At 29.6% G+C, this 27,469-nt stretch overlaps 2 protein-coding genes across 2 annotated transcripts in view; both read left to right on the top strand.

Annotated features, from left to right (window-relative positions):
* The window catches only part of LOC111631552 (dynein heavy chain 10, axonemal-like), a gene marked incomplete at its 3' end in the record, with an annotated part of 405,219 nt that extends 380,384 nt beyond the window's left edge, over positions 1-24,835 (top strand). The window contains exons 68-73 of the mRNA XM_023375809.1: positions 11,326-11,622; positions 12,730-12,898; positions 14,665-14,796; positions 14,898-15,100; positions 19,269-19,436; positions 24,659-24,835. Coding sequence (XP_023231577.1) covers positions 11,326-11,622; positions 12,730-12,898; positions 14,665-14,796; positions 14,898-15,100; positions 19,269-19,436; positions 24,659-24,835 — 1,146 coding nt within the window. The remainder of the gene's footprint in view (positions 1-11,325; positions 11,623-12,729; positions 12,899-14,664; positions 14,797-14,897; positions 15,101-19,268; positions 19,437-24,658) is intronic.
* Positions 21,901-23,423, top strand: LOC111631553. The gene is made up of 2 exons (XM_023375810.1): positions 21,901-21,991; positions 22,057-23,423. Exons 1-2 carry the CDS (start codon positions 21,926-21,928, stop codon positions 22,726-22,728), a joined length of 738 nt encoding a protein of 245 aa, XP_023231578.1. The 5' UTR covers positions 21,901-21,925; the 3' UTR covers positions 22,729-23,423.
* Positions 24,836-27,469: the final 2,634 nt, after the last annotated feature.

The following is a 27,469-nucleotide window of genomic DNA, read 5'->3' as shown; positions in this document are numbered from 1 at the left end:
TAATCAGATTAAATTCAATTTCAAATATAATTAAAATATTTGTGAAGAAAATAAAATATAAAATTATTGTTAATTTAAGATTATTACTATTAGTAATACATGAAAAATGTATTTAATATTTTACATGATCTAAATATCTTTCTAGGTTATAATTATCTCTATACTTATTTGTATGTAAATGTTAAATTTTTTCATTATTATTATTTCCCTACTTAACATTAATTGGCTTCATTAGCTAATAAATATATCTTGAACATTTATAAGTGAATATCAAAATCTATCTTTATATATATGATAACTTTCTATTTAATTTTTTTTAGGCTGCTTTGCAACTCTTAAGAACTGCTAAGGCTAGAGGATATTGGTTAATTTTTCAAAACTGTCATTTTCTGATAAATTGGTTGGACAAATTAGAACAAGAAATTGATAATCAAGAAAAAGTTCATCCTGATTTTCGTCTTTTATTGACTACTGAACCAACTGAAAAGTTTCCCATTACAATTCTACAGAAATCTTTTAAGGTATGAAATTTGTAAAATTAAAATAATATTTACTATGTCTTGATATTTTATTTATTTATACTCATTAAATAATGCTATATAACATGGAATTACTAACACCATAAAAACAATATAAAGCAAAAAACAATGAAATACAAATTATTAAAAACTAACAGACCAAGATGTAAAATTTAAAATATATATATAATATATAAAAATTAAAAATGATAAGATAAAGAGAAAACATGTATATTTAATAAAAGAATTACAATGGTAAATTATAAAGTGTTTTTTACAATTAACTGTAAAATAAGTAAAATCAAAAAATTAAAAGGACTCCACATTTAAAGGTATTGTAATAGCACAATAAAAAAAAACAACCATCTAGATAAAGAAAGATGAAAATTAGAAAATTACAAATGATATAAATTTTGAGTTGGTCTAAGAGGAACATAGATAAAAGTATTATGTGGAGAAAGTTACCCATTGAAGTACAGTGCCTTTAAAATGATTGCATGCATTAATTATTTTGATCAGCTAAAAGTTTTGGAAATTTAAATCTTAAACAATACCAAATTCTACATAGGAGAAACAAAGCAAAAACTGAAAGTAAGACTAAAAGAATATGTAGAAGATCTGAAACATCATAGACTCAACTCTGTCTTTTTATGATCGTTTTACAACAATAGATCAGAATAACATAAAAATTTTACATAGAGAAACAGAAACATATAACAGAAAATTCAAAGAAAGTATAGAAATCCTTAAAAGTAAAAACTGTATAAATAAAAATTTAAGCATAAAAATAAGTGAAAATTGGCTTATGGTATTGTGAAAGGAATTTGAAAAATGCAAAAATAGGTAAAAATGTAGAAATTGAAAGAATGTTTTATNAATCAATTTGCTGTAAATTATTAATGCAAGAAACAAGAAATGACAAAAACTTGCTTTAAAATATTCCAATATGAACACTGATTTCCCTTTTAACAGTCCAAACACTTGTTTATCCACTTGATTTGCCCGTCTATATGTGCCGTTAGTGCCGAGTGAACCTATAGTCTAGTAAAATTATGGTTTAACTGAGCATTAATGTTAGAATAGAAAAAAATTTTTATTCTATTTTATAATTATTGCTCAATGAGATTGGGCCCTTTCATGTTTTTACTGGAGTACTGGTATTAGAAATAACAAGACCTGGATCGTACCCCTACCATGCAGAGTAATGCATGTCACTGCATGTGTGCATTACTTGATATTTAGCAAATTTAGACATTACATTTGTTACAAAAATTGAAAGATTCATTTATTGTTCTGCACATTATAAATTCGCAGCCATTACTTTTAAGGTCAGTACACAACTATAATCTCTATTTAAAAACGTGGGAATCAAATTTTGAAAAAATCAAATAAAAGCAAATGCTTAATCATCAACTGGCCATCTTACGCAATAAGAATATGCTAATTAGTATGATATTGCATAGTAAAAGTGGTAAAAACAAAATGACAATATAAGGCAAAGTAGGAGAAGATACAACTATTTGTGTTTTATTAGTCATAATGAATTTTATATAAAGAAAAAACAGGTACATTATATTTATTCTGTGAATGTTGTTATAATGAGATAATTTATAGTGAACCTCCTTTTTTTTAAAAAAAAAGGCAGAATTCAAAAAAAAATTTGATTTAACACCATATTGACTCTTAGACAAGGATAAGAAGGAATACTAACAACACAAGTCTCAAAATAACAAAAACAGGTATATTATTTATTAATATATTCGTATAGATAATATGGTGACATGTAGGTAAAAAATTAAGAATTTTTTCAACATGAAATAGATCAGTGGTTCTCAACCAGGGGTACGAGTGTAAAATGAAGGGGTACATCTAACTTTCATTATAAAATGACATATGTTAATCAATTTGCTGTAAATTATTAATGCAAGAAACAAGAAATGACAAAAACTTGCTTTAAAATATTCCAATATGAACACTGATTTCCCTTTTAACAGTCCAAACACTTGTTTATCCACTTGATTTGCCCGTCTATATGTGCCGTTAGTGCCGAGTGAACCTATAGTCTAGTAAAATTATGGTTTAACTGAGCATTAATGTTAGAATAGAAAAAAATTTTTATTCTATTTTATAATTATTGCTCAATGAGATTGGGCCCTTTCATGTTTTTACTGGAGTACTGGTATTAGAAATAACAAGACCTGGATCGTACCCCTACCATGCAGAGTAATGCATGTCACTGCATGTGTGCATTACTTGATATTTAGCAAATTTAGACATTACATTTGTTACAAAAATTGAAAGATTCATTTATTGTTCTGCACATTATAAATTCACAGCCATTACATTGTAAGTGCACAATTATAATCTCTATTTAAAAATGTGGAAACCAAATTTTGAAAAAATTGCTGAAGATTTATCGCAACAAATATCCCATTAAATTTTGTTAGAAATTATTGTAGAATAATTTAAATTTTCTTTATCATTAATTATATAAGGACCTTGAATAAGTTCTCGCTGTTTTCAAACAGATGGCATTACCAGAACCACGTGTGTTTATTTTTAGATGGTGACGCATCTGTAAGGAAGTACAATAAGCGACCTTGAAATTCAGTATATATCATTTCACTGAAGTGTAAACAACTTATTTTTTCAATGTGTTAAACATGTCTAGTTTCGTGCCAAAAAAAGAGTATTTGCGGGGAATTTTATTGCACTATTTTATTCAAAAAAAATCTGCAGCTGAAGCACACAGAATTCTTGTTGAGACTTACGGCGACCATGCTCTGTCGGAAACAACATGCAGAGATTGGTTTAGACGCTTCAAAAATAATGATTTTGATGTTGAAGATAAAGAACGATCTGGTGCACCAAAAAAGTTTGAAGACAAGGAATTAGAGGCATTACTTCATGAAGACTCATGTCAGACGCTAGCTGAACTTGCAGAATCATTAGGAGTTGATCACACAACAGTTTCGAAACGTTTAAAAGGATTAGGAATGATTCAAAAGCAAGGACATTGGGTGCCGTACGAGTTGAAGCCGAGAGATGTCGAACGGCGTCTTTTCACATGTGAACAGCTGCTTCAACGGCAGAAAAGGAAAGGTTTTCTGCATCGTATCGTGACGGGTGACGAAAAATGGATACACTACGATAACCCTAAGCGTAGAAAATCGTGGGGTAAGCCCGGTCATGCATCAACATCGTCAGCAAGGCCGAATATCCATGGTTCGAAGCTTCTGCTCTGCATTTGGTGGGATCAGCTAGGTGTAGTTTATTACGAGCTGCTCAAACCAAACGAAACTATCACGGGAGATCGCTATCGACTACAATTGATGCGTTTGAGCCAAGCATTGAAGGAAAAACGGCCGCTATATGAGCAGAGACACGACAAAGTGATTTTGCAACATGACAATGCTCGGCCACATGTTGCACAACCGGTGAAAACGTACTTGGAAACGCTTAAATGGGAAGTCCTACCCCACCCGCCATATTCACCAGACATCGCCCCTTCCGATTATCACTTGTTCCGATCGATGTCACATGGCCTGGCTGAGCAGCACTTTCGTTCTTATGAAGATGCCAAAAAATGGGTTGATTCTTGGATAGCCTCAAAAGACGTGTTGTTTTTCCGACGTGGAATTCAAATGCTGCCAGAACGATGGGAGAAAGTAGTGGCTAGTGATGGACAATACTTTCAGTGACGTGTTTATTACGACTTTTTTTAAATAAAGTGTTAATTTTCACAAAAAAACAGCGAGAACTTATTCAAGGTCCTTATAATTATTTTTAGGAAGTGTAATTTATGCAAGTATTCTGTGATTTTATATAATATACGTATCAAATAATAATAAATAAATGTATGTACTTGATTAAATTTATTATTATTTATGTAAAATAAGTAATTCACTTTTAGTTATAGTTAGAGTTTTTTTATGGCACTTAGTTACAAGAGTTATAAGGGCTTTATACATCTAATGCAGTAATTATGAAATTTACATACAAAAATATAAGGGGTATTTGAGAAACAACTAATGGGGTAATGGGGTACTGTACATTAACAAAACAAGTTGAGAACCACTGAAATAGATGAATGTAAAGTCCCCTACTGGCGGCATACTTACCCTTTAATTGTGTTGGCCCAAAATGAAGAATAACGAAGGTATATTAATAGTGTAGATATATGTGTTGTTCAGATTAACATATCGTAATGATAAATATTATATTTATGATATTTGTTTAAATAGATATACAATAATAAATGTTAAGCCGTATACATATGTACTCATCTAATAGAGCCCAGTTTGTAAAAAATTCCGAGGTATGTCTTAAAAAAACATCTTAACCATTTATATGTATTTTTTTACCTTTTTATGTACTGTATGTATTTTTATCATATTTTTTAGTTGGCTGAAGAGGGGCATGTTATGCCTGAAACATGTAATTTAAAATGCGTATCAACTGAACTAAAATAAAGATGAAAGAATGCCAAGTGTTCAAATTTATTATACTACATAGTGTTTAAGCAACAAAAAATTTAAATCTTATTTGTGCTAACTCACTTGAGTCAATATAAGATAGATGACCTTCTTGTTAAACAAAAGATAATCCTTATAGAATGCATTTGAAATTGTGAGGTTTGCTGACCCAGAAAAGGGGAATTAGTTAAACTTGTGTCATGATGTAAGAGGGATTTGGGACTGTATATGGGTAGTGGTAGACACACACACACTGACTCAGGTACCTTTACAAATTAAACCCGTTTATTTTATATAAGAATGATGTACAAAGTGTTTTCAGAGATGCTCCTTCTTGCTGACAAAGATCTACAGAGGATGATGGTGAATCATAGGCAGGAACAACAGAACTTCATTAGGAGTAATGGATGGAACACAGAGACAAGAGGAGTGCACGGGTCACTTTGGATGGTTCAAAATAAGAGAAATCTTTGTTTCGTCCTTGAGATTCAGAGTATTTATTAATTTTCATCTTTGATTGCCCATTCGGATTGGTTGCTTTTCCTCATTCTCTCTTTCCAAGTGGTTGATTACTCATTACTGTGTGTAACAAGATCTCAACTTTGATTGCAGGAGAGGCCAAAATTGAAGTTTAATTCAATCCCAACTGGAGATAGTTGATCTTAGGACTTACATTCATCTATTGTTTATACATTTGCATCATGTTTTTCATACAAAAAAATATTTCTAGCTTCTTTTTTTCTTTCAAAAAATATTTTAATGCAAAATTTAGTAAGGGTTTAGAGCTGTCCAGAGCATCACAAAATGTTAAGAAAGTAATGAGCTGCTGCTTTAACCTTACAGGCATGTAACAGTTGACCAGGGTTGAGAATTAGTGAGGAATATAGATTCAAAACTGAGCATGACAAAATTAAATTACAGTGATACCAGATGATTCCCTTCTAATATTGATAAACTAGTAAAAGAAAAAACTTAGCTATGGTGTTTAAAAATTAATTTTTATCAAACATAACTTCTAGGTCACTATAAGAATGAACATAATTAGTTTGATGATCATAAGTCTAAAAAGTATAATAAATAATTTGAACTTCTTCATAGTGAATAACACAAATATAGTTTTGGATAAATTAATTTTAACATTTAGAGACAACTAAAATGCTGAGATCAACTCTGATCAGAAACTTTACAAGCTGATGATTTTTAGATCATCAGCATAAGCTATAATTTTAGAATTTGATATTATTCTGTACTGGTTTATACACCTAAATTATTAATCAAATTGAATATGATTAATTTATAAATGGAAGACAATTTTAATTGATAAATTTTTAAGACTATATTGTCTTAATTATAAAAATGCTAATTACACCGTAGACTGTTCCCCATGAGGACCCAACTCTCATTTATGGCTCCAAGTAGTTGGTAGTGCATGCCAACGGCCACACCCTGGGAAACCGCCTCGGCTGGTGGGCTAAACTAAGTGAGGGTATCAGTAGTGCCATCTGCTACTGGTAGTTAGGGTGTGCCACTCTATAGTGCACGAAATCTGGAATGGCCAAAGCAGCAGAAGAATCTACTATCAAAGATCAATGGTGTAATGGGCATGACAGCAAAGTAGGTGACATACCAAGGGCACATTCTTGGNTATATATTTTTTTTCTGGAAGCTAAAATTTATTACTATGAAAAGCATATTTTCAGTCTATAGTATATCTTAGGTAAACATCAGCTTTATAGATACAAGTACTCACAAAATGGTACATTTATTATGAACTTATTATAGATTAAACAATAATATTTAAATTGTTAAGACACGCAAATATGCATGGACCCCAAAAGGACGGAACATACAAATTGAAAGCAAAATAAAATTTATTTATAGACAAAAGGACCAATAAACCCAACCTTTTACCTATTCATGTGGTGTAAAGTACTAAGTGATTTTCATCTTTTACAACGATTAGCGACATGACTGTGTGCCGGAAATAGCTGTTACCTAACGGGTACTTTACACGGATTTGTGTTAATTTGCCAGGCCTGGACTTTAAGCGTGCACCGAAAGAAATAATGACAAAGTTAGTCAAAACCAATCCAATATTTAATAATTCTAATAATGACTATGTACAAAAATTAGTAACAATCAAACAACAAATTTATTCAAAGAAAATCAATAAGAATCAACCTGATCAAACTCAAATCACACTATTTGCTAACTTAAATCTATTCTACTTTGGAACTCGACAAAAAAAATTCAAAGACTTAACTTATGTACAACAATTCTTATGAACTAAGGTTCTAATCATCACCTCAATATACTAGTGAGAAATCCGGAATTTTTATCGAATTTTCCGTTTAATATCCAGCATTTTCCTAAACCCCCAATTAAATTTTTATTTAAATTCTAAACTAAAACCTAACATGAAAAAGGGAAAAATTCCAATCCCCCTTTCATTCAAAGTAAACATTCGTCCACTTTGAAAATAATCCCACATTCCAACTCCAAAGTTGATAGTTAGCATGGTCCCGGGGACAACTTTGACCCATCCGCTTACCTTTTACCTCACAACACTTAATCACATGACCATTCTCCCACGACGAAACTATAAAAGCCGCTTGCCTCCCCCTCTCGGGGGAGTCGTTCATCTACCGTCACTTAGATACTGTGTCCTATTTTTATATATTGTGTCCTATGTATACTATTAATTTCCTCAAGAGAACTATCAACATAAAGAGGTATGGAACAAATTTTCATGAACTCTCTCTCGGCCCTTCGCTTTTTAGGGACTCAGAATTTCCCCTCGATAATAATTATTGTACCGTCTATGTAGATAGCTAATAAATTGTTGTTTCCTTGTTAAATTGGTGTCCTCTTTTGCTCGTATGTTGCCTGTTACCTTACTGATGGCACTCCTCCCTCCTCCACTCAATCCGAACAATTAAATCCTGTTACCGCGAGATAGGGAAGAAGAAACATTTAAGCCACTTGACAGTGAGCAGGTTTAACGGAACCTATTCACTGTCCTGTCACTGGAAAGGAGACCTCCAACCTCCCCGGCGGTTCACACTAGGAACCTCAACTCTCAAGACTTTCTAATCTTCGATCCACAAATCGAATAACTTCAAATCTCATTGGAACCACTTTATCGCTATCGGACACCTCTTGTTGTTTGCTGCTACGAAGCTCACCTCAGTCATCTTCACTTGAGGTTCGGACTTTATACTATGATTACTATAATTCTGATTGAGATCACTCCCCTCATTTACATACTTATCACTAACAGTAAACTTTTCCTTTCTGTCTGGCAGCCTATTTCCCAACAATACTCGCTAACCTTTTACATTATTCTTTTTGACATTTTTTCGGGATGTTTTATTCTTTAAGGTTTAGCAAGATCCTAAGTTGTGCATGTGGGGTCTTCCGCCCTCTTTCTTGAACTCTCTCTCGGCCCTTCGCTTTTTAGGGACTCAGAATATATTAAATTGTTAAGACACGCAAATATGCATGGACCCTAAAAGGACGGAACGTACAAATTGAAAGCAATTTAAATTTGTACGTTTGCGGACTTACTTTTTTCTGCTCGGGAGCGCAAGTGTGTGTGAGTTTTTCTACGGCGCTTTTTTTTCGTCAGTGAGTTGGTTCTCTTTCTTCTATTTTTAAGTTTCTAAGGTGAATGGTGAGGAAACCTTCGTCCTAACAAAACATAAGCCCCAAGCAAAAATAGAATAAAAAGCAAAATAAAAAATAACTAAAAATAACGCTCGGACTTGGTTCCTTACAGTGGTATCCGTACAGTATTCGTTTCAGATCCCAACTCTGGACCTCACACACTTATAATGAGAGAACAAAGGCACAAGACACGTGGCATCATAGAATAGAGACAGGTTTTGTGACAATGGAGTACAATGGGATACTTCCCGAAATTCTATAACTAAGACTTAAAACTAACTTACAAACTAGGAGAAAATAAGGGGGAGGATATAATAATATGGATATTTAGATGTATAGAGAGGAAAGAATAGGAGGTACCCAGGATATCGTATTTCTCTGATGCCTTCCAGTGGGGAGAACTGCGTTCCAGTCTGCTGCTATATTGTTCTTCGATTCCGATCGATAATCTGGAATAATCAATAAATATGTTATTTCTCGATCTTAATACACTGAGTTCTTTCTTCAATCGTATAGACAATTCACCGTATCTCTGTCCCTCGTAATGACAATCTGGATCCCTTCACTTGCAGTCTGCTCACTCTCAAGTCCTCGCCAAGAATGATCATTCTCTCCTCACCCCCAACATGCCTCAGGGTGCTTGCTCTTTATTGTCTTCTCATCTTGTTCTCAGAACAGTCTTGCCCCCACCCGATAAGGAAGTGAAGAATCGAAAGATTGAGAAATAAGGAAACAAGGAGTAGAAGATTGAATAATTAATATTAAGCTTACAATTAACGCATATATACAAAATTATGATGTACTGCCACAAAATTATAAACTGATTAAATTATTATATTTAAAGTAACAGTTTAACCTTTTAAATTAATTTAATTAATTAATGTAAATGTTGTGCACAGTGAGATTGACAGAATCTATTGAATACAAGATTATGGTCTAGTTCTTATTTTTAAATTATAAGACAATAGCTATGTAAATATTATTGTTTGATTTGTAATGAGTTTGTAACAGATGTTCCACTTTTTGAACAATTGTATCTTTAAGTTGATATGGGCCTAAAATAGGCCAAAACCATTCCTTTTATACTAATAAACTTTGGCTTCTAGCAAAAAAGCAATTTTATTGTTAATAGTTGATAATAAGACATATTTTTAACTTTGTAATTTATATAGAAATTTTTTAAATTATGAAAAGTGATTGTCATTCAAGTACTTGTCACCAATGATGGAACAAGATCAAAAAGAATGCAAAGTCGTAAATGCACATAATCAAAAGCATACAGAATAATATCTCAACAGCATTTATGACAATATTAAATGAATCAATTATAAACAATGATTTGAAAACCAAAATTTTATTATTATATATGAGACATATTCTAAAAAAGTAGGGCGAAATAGTTATAAAAATTTATTGGCAACAGCAGTCAGATTGCTCTTGACAGTAGCATCAATTGGTACTCTGGGCTTTTAACTGCCATACTTTCACCAGTCTGTTGCTGGTTATTTTTGTGTTACTGTGTTTAATAATGGCTGCAAAAATCAATAATCCGACCAGCTATGGAGTACAGTCTGATTCATTTTCTGCAAGAAAAAGATTATCATACTTCCAAAATTCATTGCAAATTATATTAAATTTATGAGCCTACAGTAATAAATGAAGGAAAACTAAAAAAAAATAGTGTCTTGAGTTTAAGAAAGGCCATAAAAATATTTGCAATAAAGAGCAGAGTGGTAGGCTTAGTATTCAAACCAACAACCTTTTTGAGCATGTGAATGTCAAACTTCAAGAAAATTAGCACTTCACAATTATTGCTCTTGCTATGGACTTTCTAGATGTTCACAAACAACATTGTTCCCAACTACTACTGAAATCTTAGGCTATCACAAACTGTGTGCAAGATAGGCACCAAAAATGTTGACACATTCTTAAAAAACCAGAGAATGACCTCTGTATGTGCATTTTTGGACTGCTATCATAGTGAGGAAAACAAATCTTTTTCAATATTGTGACTATTGATGAAACAGATTTCTTACATCAATGTTAAGTCCAAACAACAATCCATGCAGTGGCATCATTAAAATTCACTGATTGCAAAAAAGTTCAAGCAAAGTCAATCTGCTTGAAAGATTATGGCAACTGTGTTCTGGAACCAAAAAAAGTATGCTTTTAGTAGATTTCATGAAACCAGGAATAAAAGTCAAAAGTCAATAAAGGTGTATTGTGAAACACTTCTAAACTGAGATGTGCCATTCAGAATCAGCATCATGGAATCCTGACATCAGGAATTGTTCTCCTGCATGACAATGCATGCTCACATATTGCTGCTTTCACTGCTCAGATACTTCAGCAATTCATATGAGAACTGCTTGATTATGTATGTGTTTGTAACCAATAATAAAATTTTGGTAAGTATTTCGGTTGTTTTTATAACAAATTGGCCCTTTTTTGGGGGAATAAATTTCTTAGTTTACTATAATCACTATATGATATTAAATGATTTAACAAATTTTCTCTGAAATATTCTATAATTACACAGTTTATATTATTGTAATTGGCACTTTTTTATTTTTTAATTTGTCTAAATAAAAATAAGTTTAAATTAATATTATAAATTACTTGTATTTAATATTTACTTTAAATATATCAATAATTTATTTATATAGGTAATAGTAGAACCTCCAAGTGGTTTAAAACGTCGTTTGCAAAGTCTCTATAGGAAGTTTTCTGACAAAAATCTTCCTCAATGTGAAAATGTTCATTTTCTCCCTTTGATATATGTTTTAGCATTCTTTCATTCTGTAATATTGGAGAGACAGAAATATTCAAAATTGGGGTGGAATATTATATATGATTTCAATGAATGTGATTTTAATTTTTCTGTAGATATTCTTAATACATATCTAAAAGCTGATGAAAATCATCAGATCCCATGGAAAACATTGAAATTTTTTATAGAGGAGGTAAGGAAATATAAATAAAATTGGTTGTTTGCCTTTTTTTTTTAGTTGTTTACAATATAAATTTTATTTTCTATATTTGTAATAATTTTTTATGACTGAAATAGTTATAATTTTATTAGATAAAAACAATTTATAACTATTTCACAAAACATCTTAAGAAAGAAAGAAGTTTGTATATCTATTTCTTATAATTTTTGGAGTAATAATTCTTTATTAAAGAAGCATCATACATTAAAAGTGAAATTGTTAATATTAATGCCATTGATTTTATTAAATTAAATGTTGAATGAATATGTTGACAGTGAGGCAAATTCTTTATGTACTTTCAGTTAAAGAAATGCTTCAACTCATTTGTTAGATAACTTTTATAAATTCAGATTTTATTATGCTATAATATATCTTAGAATAATATTTGATATTTTAAGAGTGTGTAAACTAAACATCTGGAATATAAAAATAAATAATAGTAATGAAACAAAGTGCTAAAGTTGGGGTTGCCAAAAGTATTTAGTTAGAAATGTTTTTGACCTTGATTTAGGTCATCTTCAGCTAGGGTTACCAGATGTTCTGTATATCAAAGGACAATTCTTTATTAAAAGTGTGAATTTAATATTAGTCCTTATATGAGATAAAGTAGGTTCATGCCTATTTTTAATATTGCATAAGTTTAGAAATTAAACAAATATTGAAATGCAATAAAATTATTATTTAAACAATATAAAGTTTATTCATTCTGCAGGATGTCCTGTAAGTCTGGATCTGTAGAGATTCCAAATGATTAAGTCATTCCCATATATCTTAAAGAATATATTGTGCAAGTGTGTCAGAAAATTTTACCAGATGTGATCCATGTGCTGGAGGAGTGGAAATTTTATCTCCACCAATGTATGTTACACAGTGACGTATACTTTGAGCAGAATCTATGCTTATATGTTTTTTTCTTGTGTGGGACCAGACTTATGGGACACCCTATACATCTGAATCTAAGGAATCAATAAATTTTTAGTAATATCATTTAATTATGTTTAATTGAATTGATAAGACATTACAAACTTGTTTGATTCTAGTAGAAAATATAAAATGAATACATTTTCTTTTATTTAACAGATAATATATGGAGGCCATGTCACTAATAAATTTGATAAAAGAATTCTTAAAACATATGTAGATGAATATATGGGATACTTTATCTTTGATACTTACCAGTCATTTCATTTTTATTGTAATAATGAAAGTTATATTATTCCTCAAGTATACAGTAAAGATGAATACTTAGGTAATTTATTAATACTGTACTATAAAAAAGAAAATATAGGATAGTCATGATTTACACATACATTCTTAGAACATATTCATAAATACAATATTTGTGTAAAATAAGATCACTTTTCATCAAAATATATTAAAATTTGAGAATACATCTGTGAATGTGTAAGTAGTTATCAGAATAACAATTTTTCAAGTTATTGTATTCTATATGATATAATCATATTCTCTGTATAGTAAAATAAAAGTTGTTGTAAAAATTTGAATGTGTTAAATAAGAAAAAATTTACTCACAAAAATTTATCTGAAAGTTACCTGTAAAGCATAATAAAAAAGTGCAGGTAACTTTTAAATGCCATTTTTTATTTGATTTTACTCATTAGATTTTTTGAATTGGTGATTAACTTTTTATTCTGGTAAATACAAAATTTAAAATAATTTATTATTTGCATAATGAGTTTTTTTATTACTACTATTTACACTGTATAAATATTGTTTCAAAATTACATCAAATGAAATGTGTAAATCATGACCAAATTGTATAAATAATTACTTTATTTGAATGTAACATAGACGTATTAAAAATATTCTTCTAAGATAAATTCAGTTTGATCATTCTCAGAATATATTTGATCAAAATTTTAAGCTTTTATATAAACACTGCAATAACCTAAAATACCAGCAATAATATTTTAAGCAAAATGCGAACATTTTTACCCATGCTGAATGGGCATCATCAGGAAACAAATTGTTGAGAAAACACTGAGGATAGCCAAACACATGTGTAGATTGAAGGGTATATGACATAAAATGGAAGGTGAAGGGAGGGGAAAGACAGAGCTTATAATTTGTAAAAAGACTTTCAGGCAAGTTGTCAACATTAAGATAGTTTATGACAGATGGCTTTGTAAATTTCCACTTGTTCCAGATGTTTAAGAACATATTCCATTTTACATAATATCCTTCCCCCTACACACATTTATTAACCCCCAGTGTTTTCTCAACAATTTGTTGTCTGATGATGCCCATTCAACATGGGTGAAAATGTTCGCACTTTGTTTAAAATATTGTTGCTGGTTTTTTAGGTTATTGCAGTGTTTATATCTAAGTTTAATGAGTTGTCAATTAGCAGTTATTAATATTTAAGCTTTTAAATTTGCATGTGCTAAAGTGCATCAAAATTATTTTAAAACTTTTGATTTTAATGCTAACTTCAAATAAACAATTTTTTTGCATATACTAAAATTTTTTAGTTTTAAATTTCATTCTTATTAATAAAACTTAAAAAAATGCTTGAGCAGAAGTTTGAAATATTTTAACATTTTTAAAAATTAATAATCTTCATTATTAAGTAAACTCAATAATGAATTTAATAAAAGGCTAAAACTCAAAACTTGTTTAAATGAATGTAATAATGAATACTCATTTTTAATCAAGACTATTTTCAAAAATGTACATAATATGAATTATTAATTTAGATTAGATTGATGAATAAAATTTATATTAAGTTCAGAATAAATTCCAAAATAGGTTTATTTAGGAATTATTTTGTACATGCATATACCAAAAAAGATTGTTTTGGATTTTTATGAAAAATGGACTAAATATATATATTGAATATGGTACATTTTTAATATGTATTATTCTTCCAAAAGTAACATGAAATTAGATTAATTTTTAGTTATAGTTTAAGAAATCATGATTTAGAAAGAAGTATTTATTTTATATTCATATTTGATTAACTGAAATTGTATATACAGTATCATTACATTACAGAATATATCAATTCATTACCTCAGACAAATACTGTAGAAATCCTAGGATTGCATGCAAATGCTGAAATAAAATTTTTAAGTAAGGAAACTAAATGTTTCTGGGAAAGCTTAAAAAAGTTACAGTCACTTAAAGGTTAGTATTTTTCAATTTTCTCACACATCTAATAAAGAATTTAAATATTTATATTTTATATAATTTTTTATTAAATAAATAATATTTATTTGTATTTACAGCAAATGAAGAAAATGACACTATCTATGAAAATAATCTAAAAATAGCAATTGATATCTTTAATAAATTGCCTAAAACTATAATTACTGCATCTCATCAAAAATCAAGAATGCACTTACCTTTAACAGCAGTACTAGATCAAGAATTGGAATTATTTAATATATTATTAAATAAAATATTATCTACATTACAAACATTAATAAAGGTAAATATCTTCAAAAAATTTTTTATTAAAAATTTAATTTAATCATCATAATTTACAAAACCTAGTATCATGTTTCTATACTTGTACTGTACAACTGTTTTTTAAGGATACTAAGTCTTTAATTTCTAATGATAGAAAATTACTGTTAAGTCATCCTCAGTTTCAACTAATGATATTTCAAAACTTTCTCTTTAGCTCAAAGTAACATCAGAGCAGGTTAATGTTAATTTGAACTAAAGAACAGTTTGTGAAATATCATTAGTTGAAATTGAGGATAGGTAAATGGTAGCCAAAAAAGTTCTTTCATTAGAAATTAAAGATTTGGTATTCTAAAAAGCAGTTGTTCAAATATAGAGACAGTAAATTAATTTAATATATCTACTATAAATAATAGAAATATTGGAGATGTAACTTTAATTTGTTACATCTCCAATATTTCTATTATTGGAAAATATTTTAGATAATTTAATAATCATTGACATTATTTCACTTACGTCAATCATTATCATTTGAATTATTCTCAACTGATACCATTTAATGTAAATTGTTTCGTGTGAATATTTTGGACTTGAAATGACAAATTAACTCTTTATGTCAGTTGATGTTCAAATGATATCTATTAATGTTAAATAAAGTAAATTGGTATGAAATGTTCATGCCACTTCATAGCCTGAAATATTACTTAAAACAATTCACATTACATGATATCAGATATCATTTTAAATATTTTATCAAAAGTTTTTCTATCAAAATTACAGCAGTCTGGTACAAGCCAAGAATAAGTTCATAAGCTTAGATTTGGATTTATGGAAATATCCAGTACACAGATTATTGGCTTATAACTATATACAGGTATACCTCGAGTTAAATCGTTCTCGATTATACTTTGTTTTTCAAAAAAGTATATGGAAAAATAAAAATCAAGTTTAAGTCATTTTATTCGACTTTACGCCCATCTGCCACAAATATTGAAGTCACAATATCACTAGAAAAGCATTTAAAGCACATAAAATCATATTAAAATATGTACATTTACAGTAAACGTTACTATAATCATTATAAATCCTAGAGAATAAAACATGAAAATATCTGAGTTTCTATGTTGTTATACAGTTAATTATAATGTGGAAAAAACCCATTTTCCTCCACCTGGTATTTCCATCTCCCTCGGGTCAGGTAAACAAGAGACGATCGAATATCCTCGCAAAATCAACAATCTCTTCCTTTGTTTCTAAAATAAATCTCAACACTTAATTGTTGACGCATGTTTAAAAAACTGAAGTGTTTTTGTGTTTAACAGAAACAAAATATATTTCTTTAACCGCTGATATTTGGACAGCAACTACAAACAATTCTCCTTTTTTAAGTGTAACAGCTCACTGGTTGAAGGATGATTTTCAGCAGGAAAGAGCTGTTTTGCAAATTGTTTCCTTTGAAGGTTCCCACACAGCTACACGAATCAGTGAACAGTTAAAAATTGTTCTTGAACAGTATAAGTTGACAAGTGATAAGATATTCTTAGTACTAAGAGATTCTGCAGCAAATCTGGTAGCTGGAATTAGGAATTGCAACTTAGAAGCATTATCATACGCTGCAGCTGACACTAAACGAATGCATATTTTCTAAACAAGATGTGAAAACTATAATCACAGTTAATAGAAATATTGTCACACATTTTAATCATTCTGCTGTAGCTGTAATCAAATTAGAAGATTTGCAAGAAAAGTTAGGTTTGCAGAAACACAAATTAATTCAAGATGTTCCTACTCGCTGGAATTCTACATACTACATGTTGGAACAGCAAAAGGCCCTTGTCACATATACTATAGATAATAAAATTCCTACGTTGAGCCCATATCAGTGGTCTCTCGTTGAAAAAATTGTTCTACTTGTAAAACCATTCAAAGAAATTACTGTGGAAAGCCAGCAAACGAGAAGCCACTTCATCTTCAATAATTCCCACAATAGAGACTCTGAAATTATTCTTATCAAAAGCAAAGATCAGTAGTTCCTTTAGTGGCATTAATACCACAACAGAAGAACTAGAAAATCCAATAAAAAAAGATTTTCAGCATATATAGAAAACAAGTCTTTATGCTTGTCATTTTTATTAGATTCAAAATGAAATTTCAAAAAGAGGATATGCTAGAGGAAATCTCAATAAGAATTAAATTCTGAAGCTTCTACTTCTGGAGGTGATCAAGATGGAGGTGAATTTCTAAGTTTTTCTGATTTATTTGATGAATTAGCTTCTGGTAAACGAAAGAATGAAGAATAGCATGTTTTTAAAAAAAAAGAAAAAAAACGAAAGAGACGAACAAACGTTTCGATCAAGAATTAGAAACATATTTACATTTATCCCTAATTTGAGCAAAATAGCTATGAAATATTTAAGTGCCTCAGCATCTTCCATTGAAAGTGAAAAAATTTTCAGCACTGGAGGTAACATTTATGAGCCGGCAAAAAATAGGTTATGCCCTGAAAATGATGAAATTCTCATGTTTTTGCATTGTAAAAACAAACTGTAAAACCCTTAAATTGTAATTTAAGGGTTTTACAGTTTAAATATTAAATTTTTATTTGTTTTATATTTGTTTTGTATTTAAACTTTAAACTTATGAAACAAATAAAAATTTAATTTTTCTTCTTAACCTATTCAATACTTTTTCTTATGTAAAGTTTAAACTTTATATTATACGTTATATTATACTTATAATATGTATCGATAAAAGGAATAATTTGATTAGTAAAATTTTTTTAATATTCAGATTGTCATGTAATAAATAATAAATATATAACAGAAATTTATTAGTTTTTATTACTAGCATTGTACGTAACATTCTAACAAAAATACCAAAATGTAAAATTGGCCGATTATCGAAACCGATTAATCGGGAGAAATGGCCGATACCGATTAATCAGCTAAATGGCCGATACAGCCGATTACCGATTACTTACCGATTAATCGGTGCATCCTTATAAATTAGTTTATTTTCTACTATCGCAAAATAATTTTAATAACTATTTGTTAACCTTAAAAAATCATATTATTTTATAATGTCTTAGAGAAACCACATTCACAAATAAAAAGTCTGCAATGTACTGTAAACATCACCAAATTGCAAACATGTACATTTACAAGTGTGTACTGTACTTAAAGTACATGTATTTATAAATTTAATTACTTTTTCTGTACTATATTAAAAACTAAAGTTTATTTGTTTGTAAGCTTAAAATAGATTCTTATTAACCATATATTATTAAAAATGCATTAATAAATAAAATACAGAACTGAGAATGGTAATTTGTGGTTTAGCCTAGTGACAAGTAAATTTGACTTACATCACCTCTCCTAGAATCAATTACCAATGTAAGGTGAGGTATACCTGTATTAATTTATTTTCATTTATTATTGTTAGATATCAGTTGATATTATTTAATATAAATTGTTTTGAATAGATATTTCAGACTATAAAATGTCTATGTGGATAATTCATATCAATTCATGCTCAAATTATATTTATTGTGAAATGGTCATGTCTATTCTGTAATTCAAACTATTCATTCAGAACAGTTTACATTAAAAGATATTGATTTCATTTTACATTTGTTGACATCATTTTAATTATTTCATTTTGAGTTCATCCTAGTTTAAATTGTATCGGTTATGCTATATCAGTTAACATTTTAACAACATAATATGAATTAATGATAACAGTAATAAAATCAGCTGATATTTGACAAGTGATGTTAGCAATTAAATTATTTCATAGAATAACAATCACTAATTTTCTGATATTTTTATTATACTGTACTTTGAATTTATTGAAGATACAATTGTAAATTTAATCTGAATAAAAAAACATTTAATCTCTGAATAAAAAAACATTTGATTTCTGAATATTATTATATATATGTAATTAAATTTTATATAAAAAAGAAAAAATATTACTACAAGGTATATTATGTTTTTAAAATGAAATTTTTGATTTCTATAATTTTTTCATAATTATGTTATAATAAATATATTTAATAACCTATTTATTAAGTAGTTGTTAAACTGAGAGATTATACCACAGATTAAAATCAGTCATTATTATACTATTTCATATTTTTTACAAAAACTATTCATTAGACCATATTATTAATTTTTATATTCAAATTTTAGGCACTATCTGGCAAAGACAGACTGGATTCTGAATTAGAAGTAATCACTCATTGTATAAGTATTGGCAAACTTCCTCTTACTTGGGAAAAATATTCCCCTCCAACTCAAAAATCCTTAGGTGATTGGATCACACATTTTTGTGAGCGTTATAATCAGTATCAAAAGTGGGTGAGTTTTTTTCATTTTCATTTCTCCATATTTAAATGTAGTCACTTTCAAGATTGAGAATGTCCTAAAGTCTTTAGTATGAGTCTCCAACTTATGACCCACATAATTTGTTTTTACCAACATAGTTTATCAACAGCATCTATGCTAGTTCAAAGTATACAAATTTTAAAAATAAATTAGAAATTGCAGACCATGCTGCAAATAATTTTTATAAAAAATTATTTAAAGAAGGAAGTCTTTAAATTTTTTCACAAATTTGATCAGAAGAGAATTTTAAAAAGTTGTAAGAAGTTTGTACACGGTATATTTTCTATTTTTATTTCTATGTATCTTTGCAAACAAACCTTTTCAAAAATAAAATATACAAAATCAAAATGTCAAAAATCACTGCCCAGTAAATATCTAAGTGAGGTTTTAATATTGAATGCTATAAAGTTTATTTATCTCCAGTTTTGATGACATTCTTTTGAAAAAGCAGTTAAAAATTCCACATTGATTTATGTCTGTTGTTATTCAGAAATATAGTCAAAGATTAAGATTATTTTTGTCTTTTGTACCTTGGCCTAGACCAAGGGTCGGCAGTTTGTCAAGTGAGAAGAGCCAAACTGTCATAAAAACAGGATAACAAAAGTACCAGAGAGCCTCATATTAATTTAAATGTGCGAAATACGACACACGATAGGGGCGCGTCTAGTGAACATTTTTGGCATAACGTTACACGGATGGACGGACACGTGTTCAATATATATAGATATGCTTCAAATGCTACCACTGTTATGCAACTCATATTGAACAATGCGAGTGTGGTCATATGCGGATGGCATACGAGTCGAAGTTTGTTCGGCGGCTCTATCTCATAAACACATAAGTTATAAGGCTGCAGTGAAATGAGGTGAGGTGAAATTGGAGTTTATGTCCGAAGAGCCGCTAATTCCGACCCCTGGCCTAGACTAATGTTTTACAGCTGATATGGCCTTTTTCAGAAATCAGGAGTTGGAGACTCCTAGCCTATAGGATAGTGAATTTATACTTTTATTTGCATAAATTGTTGTGAATCAAGTATGAAAGAAAGAAAATGAAAGAAGAAATGAAGAATGGAAGAATAAAGAAAATTAAGTACAGTAGACCTGCAGTAATCCAGCCCCTGTCTAATCTGGAACCCCCTATAATCTGACATGCCCATATGCAGCTTGGTATGCAATGGGCTGAAAAGAATAGTGCACCATACAACAAACTTTTACTTCTGAGGAGACTGAGAGACAAGGCCTCACTCTCACGTTTAGTCAATGTAAAACAAGAGAAAATTGATGAATATTTGCATGCACCATAAATTTATTTGTTTATCCATTTTTAAATTAAGATCATGCATAGTATGTACCTTGGAAATACATATGTTGTATGTAATTGATTGATATCAATATGTTTAGTTATTATTTTTTGCAAGTGCTATAGCGTTAATGACATTAACTTTATAATAAGCCCTATGCTTCTATTGTGTTGTTTAATTCATAAGTCTCATATCATATATTATGTAGTACATATAGATTTGATCTTACCATTTTTATACGTACATAATTTGTCAGATTACAAGGTACTCCTTTTCAAAAAAGTTTTGGACTACAAGGGGTCGGTGGCAATACTCTATAGTCTGACAAATTTGATCGTCCGACACCTCCTTGCAAAACGTTTGTCGGATTACTGCAGGTCTACTGTATATTTTAATGATAAAATTATGATTTATTTCAGATAAAGTTAGGTGATAATTAACAATAATTTAATGTAAAACTATATAATTTAGGTAATTATTATCAATAATTGAATATAATGCCATATATACAGATATAAAGATTAAAAAAAAACACCTTACTCCCCTTTATTGATAGTATCAGTTTGCTGAAGAAAAATAGCCATAGTGTCCCAGTGGAGTCAATTGACATCATCAAAATGTTTTGATAAATCATTTGATAAAATAAAAAATTTGACCAAGTATGATTTATCAAATACTTCACATTCCTAACTAAACAGGAAATTATTTTTTTACAAAGAAAATTATATCATGAATGAAAAGGATATTTATTGTTCATTCATTATGTCTGAACTTATATATTTTATATCATTCTTTTCATATTTCGATAGTTTGAGGGGGTGTGTCAGAGCTGTCAAGCGTGCGAGTGAACTTTTTTTGAGAGGTTGGTAGAACAAGTTTGGGATGGAAATAACAAAAAATTACACAATGTGGTATGTACAAATTAGAGCTGTTGACATTAATTTAACATTGGGAATGATTAAAATACTATTAATAATTGCCGGAATTGAAATAAATCCTGGTCCTCTCCCCCGCTCACCACTTCGGTCAAGTCAGTTGGATATGCAAAAAAGGGGGCGGGGTAGACCTAGGAAGGAAAGTCACAAGGATGAAGAAAGGAAAACACAGTTACTGGAAATTTTAAGTGAGGAATACCAAATTGAAGAAAAGGTCGAAAGAAATAATGGGACCCCGAGAAATTCGAAAATTCAGGATTATTTTAAACCGGCAAGAGAAACCGAAAAACAAGGTATTGACGATTCACAATATACGTTAAGATCTATATATGAATTAATTCAGGAAAAATTTTGCCAGTTAAACTTAGAAATTCAATCAATAAAAGCTGAAGTTAATAAGATAAAAGAAGAAAATAATAGTTATAAAGAAGAGATGAAGATAATTGGTTACAAGATACAAAAATTAGAAGAAAATTATAAAAATAACGAAAAGATAAAAGGTATGTTGGAATTCGAATTTGATAAATTGGTAAATGAGACTACAAATAAGAATATAATAATTTTTAATTTTCCGGTTAAAACATGGAACGTTGTTCAAGAAATCAAACAATTTATTAACGAAGAATTAGGTCTAAAAAATATAGAAATTGAAGGACTAGTTCAACTTAAAAATAGTAAGAATAACCTAATAATAAAAGTAATTCTGGAATCTGTAAAAGATAGAAATTTAGTTCTCAAAAGATTTTGGACTTTGAAACCAAAAATTGTTAATGAAACCGAGAAAAAAATAATAATTACAACGGATTTGTGTATTAGATCAAGAATTAGAAGAAAAAAACTACAGGATCAAATTAAAGTGGAAAAAACTACTAAAAATAAAATATTAATAAGAGATGATTACTATATTAAGGATAATATAATATATACAATTGATATGAATACAAACAAGATTCTTCAAATGGATTGTTCTCTTAGAAATACACAGACGATTAAAAAGAACAGGACTGACAAGAGAATCATACCGAATTAAGTTTATATTCCTCTAATAAGAAAACAGTAATTGAAAAAAATTGTAATAAAAGCTTAGTAAAACTGGAAAATAGTAAAGTAAAAGTAAAGGAAAAAATGTTAGTAATGTAATGGTAGTAAAAATATGAGAGAGTCTAACAAAAAAAAAAAAAATCTGTCCAATAGGGTTTTGGAAAAATATATATAGGGTCTTTGCGAAAAAATTATAAAGTATTACTAAAGAAATTTATAGACCCTAACATAATAATTGGTTCTACGGTAACCTGTATGATAATTTGAAGTGACAGTCAAAGTTAATAATTAATAAACACTTGATCATAGTATTTAGTAAAGCAAAAAATGAAGAAATAAGAATAAATTAATCTACTATGTTAAAGTAGCTATCATAAATATAAATTTAATAACGAAAATAAGATCTATGTAATGTAAAAACATTGAGATATTGTATACGGAATAATGAATAAATTTGAAGTGTATTTAAAACAGGTAAAAAGGTACATACTGAATGTGATGTATAAGTTAAAATATAATTAGTTGTAGAAATAAATCTATGTAGATAATCAAGAAATTGTGAAATCCAACCACCCTGATTGTAACAGACGGAAGGCGAATGCTCATCGAAAAGTTAATGTATGTAAAGTTCTAATAATTGTGTAAACATCCCCCTTGTAACAGGCTATTGCCTATTACGTTAATAAACATTCTATTCTATTCTATATTTCGATAGTTCTAGATCATTCTGTACCTTTTCAAAACTTGTATGCAACTGTATTTATAATTGATACTTATAAGCAATTCTGCTTTGATAAGTTCAACGAAATGCAATGGCAATTACAGTGCCTCTCACCATGGCCAATAAAAATTCAAAGTATATTGCAATTGCAATATTCTTTAAATTTTGAATGAACCAGAATGAAATAATAAAAAATGAACCAATAATTAATCAAAACAATCTAGTTTTATGTATTGTCACAGTAAAATTATTAGCAGACAGCTCTCTTGCAAACAACAACAGTTTATTAAAGGAATTAATGAAACAAATAAAGAAAAATTACTTACTTTTAAATGCAAGATAACTGAATGCACAAAAGACAAAAGCAGAGTTTGCTCTCCAGAAAGTTCTGGAATGAAGTAGTCCACGGGTATTACTCTATTTGAACAGTTTTTTTTTCCATGCTTGGCATAGGCTTTTCTTATTGGATGAAGATCCATATGATATAATTCACTGCCACTATTTATTAATGGTATGGTATAGTTCTTATACAGTAAAATGCATAACAAGAAATGCTTTTCAACCTATTAAAAATAAATTAGAATAAAATATTGTAATTCAGATACATAGCTAAGATTTATCATTGTGTCTTTAATATTAGTACTTACTATTTTGAAATAAAATATACAAGCATAAAAGTATATTTTCTTAACAAAACTATTTTAAAAATAACAAATGATGCCTTATAAAATCAGAGATCATTTATTATCAAAATACTACCATACTAGCATAGACATAAAATGCTTTTTCTAGTTTATCATTTTAAAATATTTAAAAGTTGAAAAGTAGAAGTAATCAAACAAAAACCTATAATGATAAAGAATTTTAAAAAATGAAAATATTCTATTTTATATATTCTGTTAATCTAAATTATCTTTTATATTAATGGATGGTTATTTCCAAAACACTTTACACACACAGATATAGAGATGGGAGATTGGAGAGTAAGGAGTTTGTTCTAATATATAAAAACTTGTGATAATTTTTTACTTGTTGTCTTTTTGAATCTGGATAGTGTTAGTTTAAAAAAATGATTATTAATATCTGGAATAATAAGGCACTTTTTGATACTTTTTAAACATATTTTTCTTTCTAATTTTGAGATACAATACTAAAAAATAATTAATTTATAAATTTTAAAAATTTTATTTTATTTCAGGTTGCTTCTAATGAGCTTACAGTGATGTGGTTATCTGGATTGCATTTTCCAAATTCATATTTAATTTCATTGATTCAAACAGCATGCCATGAAAACAATTGGTCTCTTGATCAATGCTCTCTTTTTACATCAGTTACAAAATTTATATCAGATACTGAAATAAATGAAAAAATGCCAATAGGTATGATTTTTTTAAATTACATATTATATTATACACACTTCATATATATAAGTATAATGTAATAATGAATTATAATATAAATATAATGTAATAGTGAAGTATAATATAAATATAATGTATCAGGTCAGTCCATAAGTTTGTGCGCATTTTTATCTACAAAAAAAGCAACAAAAAATTTTAATTAAATCTTATTTCAATCTATAATGTATTCACCATTATTTTGTACAATTTCTTGCCATCTTGATGGTAGCTTTTTAATCCCGTCTTTGTAAAATGATTTCGGTTTTGAATCAAAATATTCAGAAATAGCCTTTTTTACATTGTTCTCATCCTCAAAAGTTTTTCCTTTTAAAAAATTCTGCAAACTCCGAAAAAGATGATAATCACTGGGAGCAATATCTGGCAAATATGGTGGATGAGGTAAAATTTCCCAGTTGAAGCTTTTGAGTTGAGCAGTTGACGTTGTTGTCAGTTAGCTATTGACAGTTCATGTGGTATCCATTTTCCTAGCTTTGAAACTTTTCCGATTTGTTGTAGATGTCTATGAACAGTTCCATGGGATGAATTTAAACGTTCCGCAATTTCATCAACTGTTAAAGATGGTTCTGCTTCAACTAGTGCAGAGAGAGCATCATCATCAAAGTCAACGGGTCTTCCAGTACGAGCCTTATCCTCCACACTAAAATCATTATTTCTAAATCTTTCAAACCACTTCTGCGCAGTCCTTACACTAATTACAGTTTGATTATGAACAGTATTTAATTTTTTGGCTGCATTTGTAGCATTCTCATCACTTAAAAATAAAAAGTATAAAACATGTCTCTTATATTCATCTGTTACTTCCATTTTAACGAAAATAAACAACTGAAATGTTCCCAATTCTGAACAGTATTATATGAATGAGATCCAATTTAACACTTCAGTGTATAAAGTATCACATTAGACTGGCATTTTTAACAGCAAAACAAGATTTTTCCAGGGCTGTGGAGTCGGGTAAAAATCTACCGACTCCGACTCCGATTCCGACTTTTCCTTACCATCCGACTCCGACCAGGGGCGGATTTGTTACCAAAAGAGTCTCGGAAATTCTGATACCATCATGTGACTTCAGAATAAAAGATTCAATAAATACAGTTCTAATAAAGATAGAGCGTAGAAACTTTTTATTCCAAAGCTAAAAGACTTCTCTAAGTAATATATAAATATGTATTCGATAATTTTTACTTTTCCGGCTGTTATATATAACAGAGGAAAAGTGTAGCGCTCGGTCAAAAAATGACCTCTCCCAAATTTTTACATTTTTGGACTCAGGACACTGTAAAATTTCGAGATATGCAAAAGATTCGAGGTTTTTTCTATGTGTGGATGTTAGACTGTGTGGGGACAGTGGAGTAGCGTGGGTGTCAGCCGCCAGGGGAGGAGGAAAATTTCATCGCCCCCTTATTTAGGTATCTCAATTTAAAAGATTAAAATTCAGTTTCGTCACAGAATAAGTAATTAAAAATTCCGTGCTAGTGTTGCCACCTTTTTAAAATAGCTGACCCGGACGGCAGGTGAGGTTTGTTCGAACAGAAATTCCTGTCGTATGCGCAATGTCATTTTGCAATTAGAAGAATAACATGCAGTGCATGCCGATTCTAAATCAGTTACAGTTAGCGATTAGGGAGACTTGGATAGGAGTAACGCGAGTGACCTAGCTCTATTGGATATTGGAGGTGTATGTGATTACGAATGAATCGTACAAGCAAAAAAATAAAGAAGAAAAAAAGGTCGACAGGTTGCACACGATATCCCCGGACGGCGAGTTGGATGGTAACACTATTCCGTGCTCATTTCAATCGGTCCGAATCGTAGGTGGACAAAAATATGAAATAAAATGGTTCAAATTCTTACAAGTTATTATTATTATTTATTGTGAAATTTTGCCGCTCCCTAAAAAGTGCCGCCCAGGGCGGGCTGCCCCTGCCGCCCCCCTTCGCTACACTACTGGTGGGGGGCATGATTTTGTTTATTCTGTTTGAAGCCTAATAATTTTTGTGGTCAGAATGGTCAGAGTCGGAGTCAGATGGTTTAAGACAGGAATTAGTTATTAAGCGTTAAAGTGTCTGAACTAAATCGTGTTCCCATATACATTCTAACATCTTAGGCGAGAACATCTTAACGGGTTTTACTGTACTATTATAAAATGGCTAGAAAGCTTACTTTGAGGGTAGAGACGAGTTTTATTTTATTTTTTTTAAATTTTGAACGCTAATAACGAGTAAAATATTCATTAAGAAATATGACACATGACCACTTTTATCTCTTCACCCTGTCGACCTTTAATTAAGAACCAAAATCTAATAGTATTAATGCCCTTTTATATGCAAGCTACAGTGCCACATTTCGTTTCTTAAACTTTACCCATTCTGAGATATTAAACAATATCTCAGAATAAAATTAAACAAATCAGACGCCAACACACATGCGCGCGTGAATTTTTCCCCTTTATTGACTTTTTTCAGGGGTTCAGGAGGTCTCCAAACGTGTAGATTTGCAAAAAAAAATTTGGAGGGTCAAATTTGACACGATTCCAATACTTTTCCGTTTTATATACATAACAAGTTGGTAAGTAAAAAGGAGTCGGAGTC

Source organism: Centruroides sculpturatus, unplaced genomic scaffold, assembly GCF_000671375.1.
Source record: "Centruroides sculpturatus isolate CEXI.00-Female unplaced genomic scaffold, Cexi_2.0 scaffold686, whole genome shotgun sequence".
Classification (NCBI taxonomy): Eukaryota; Metazoa; Arthropoda; class Arachnida; order Scorpiones; family Buthidae; genus Centruroides; species Centruroides sculpturatus.
This window is presented reverse-complemented; position numbering and strand designations above follow the sequence as displayed.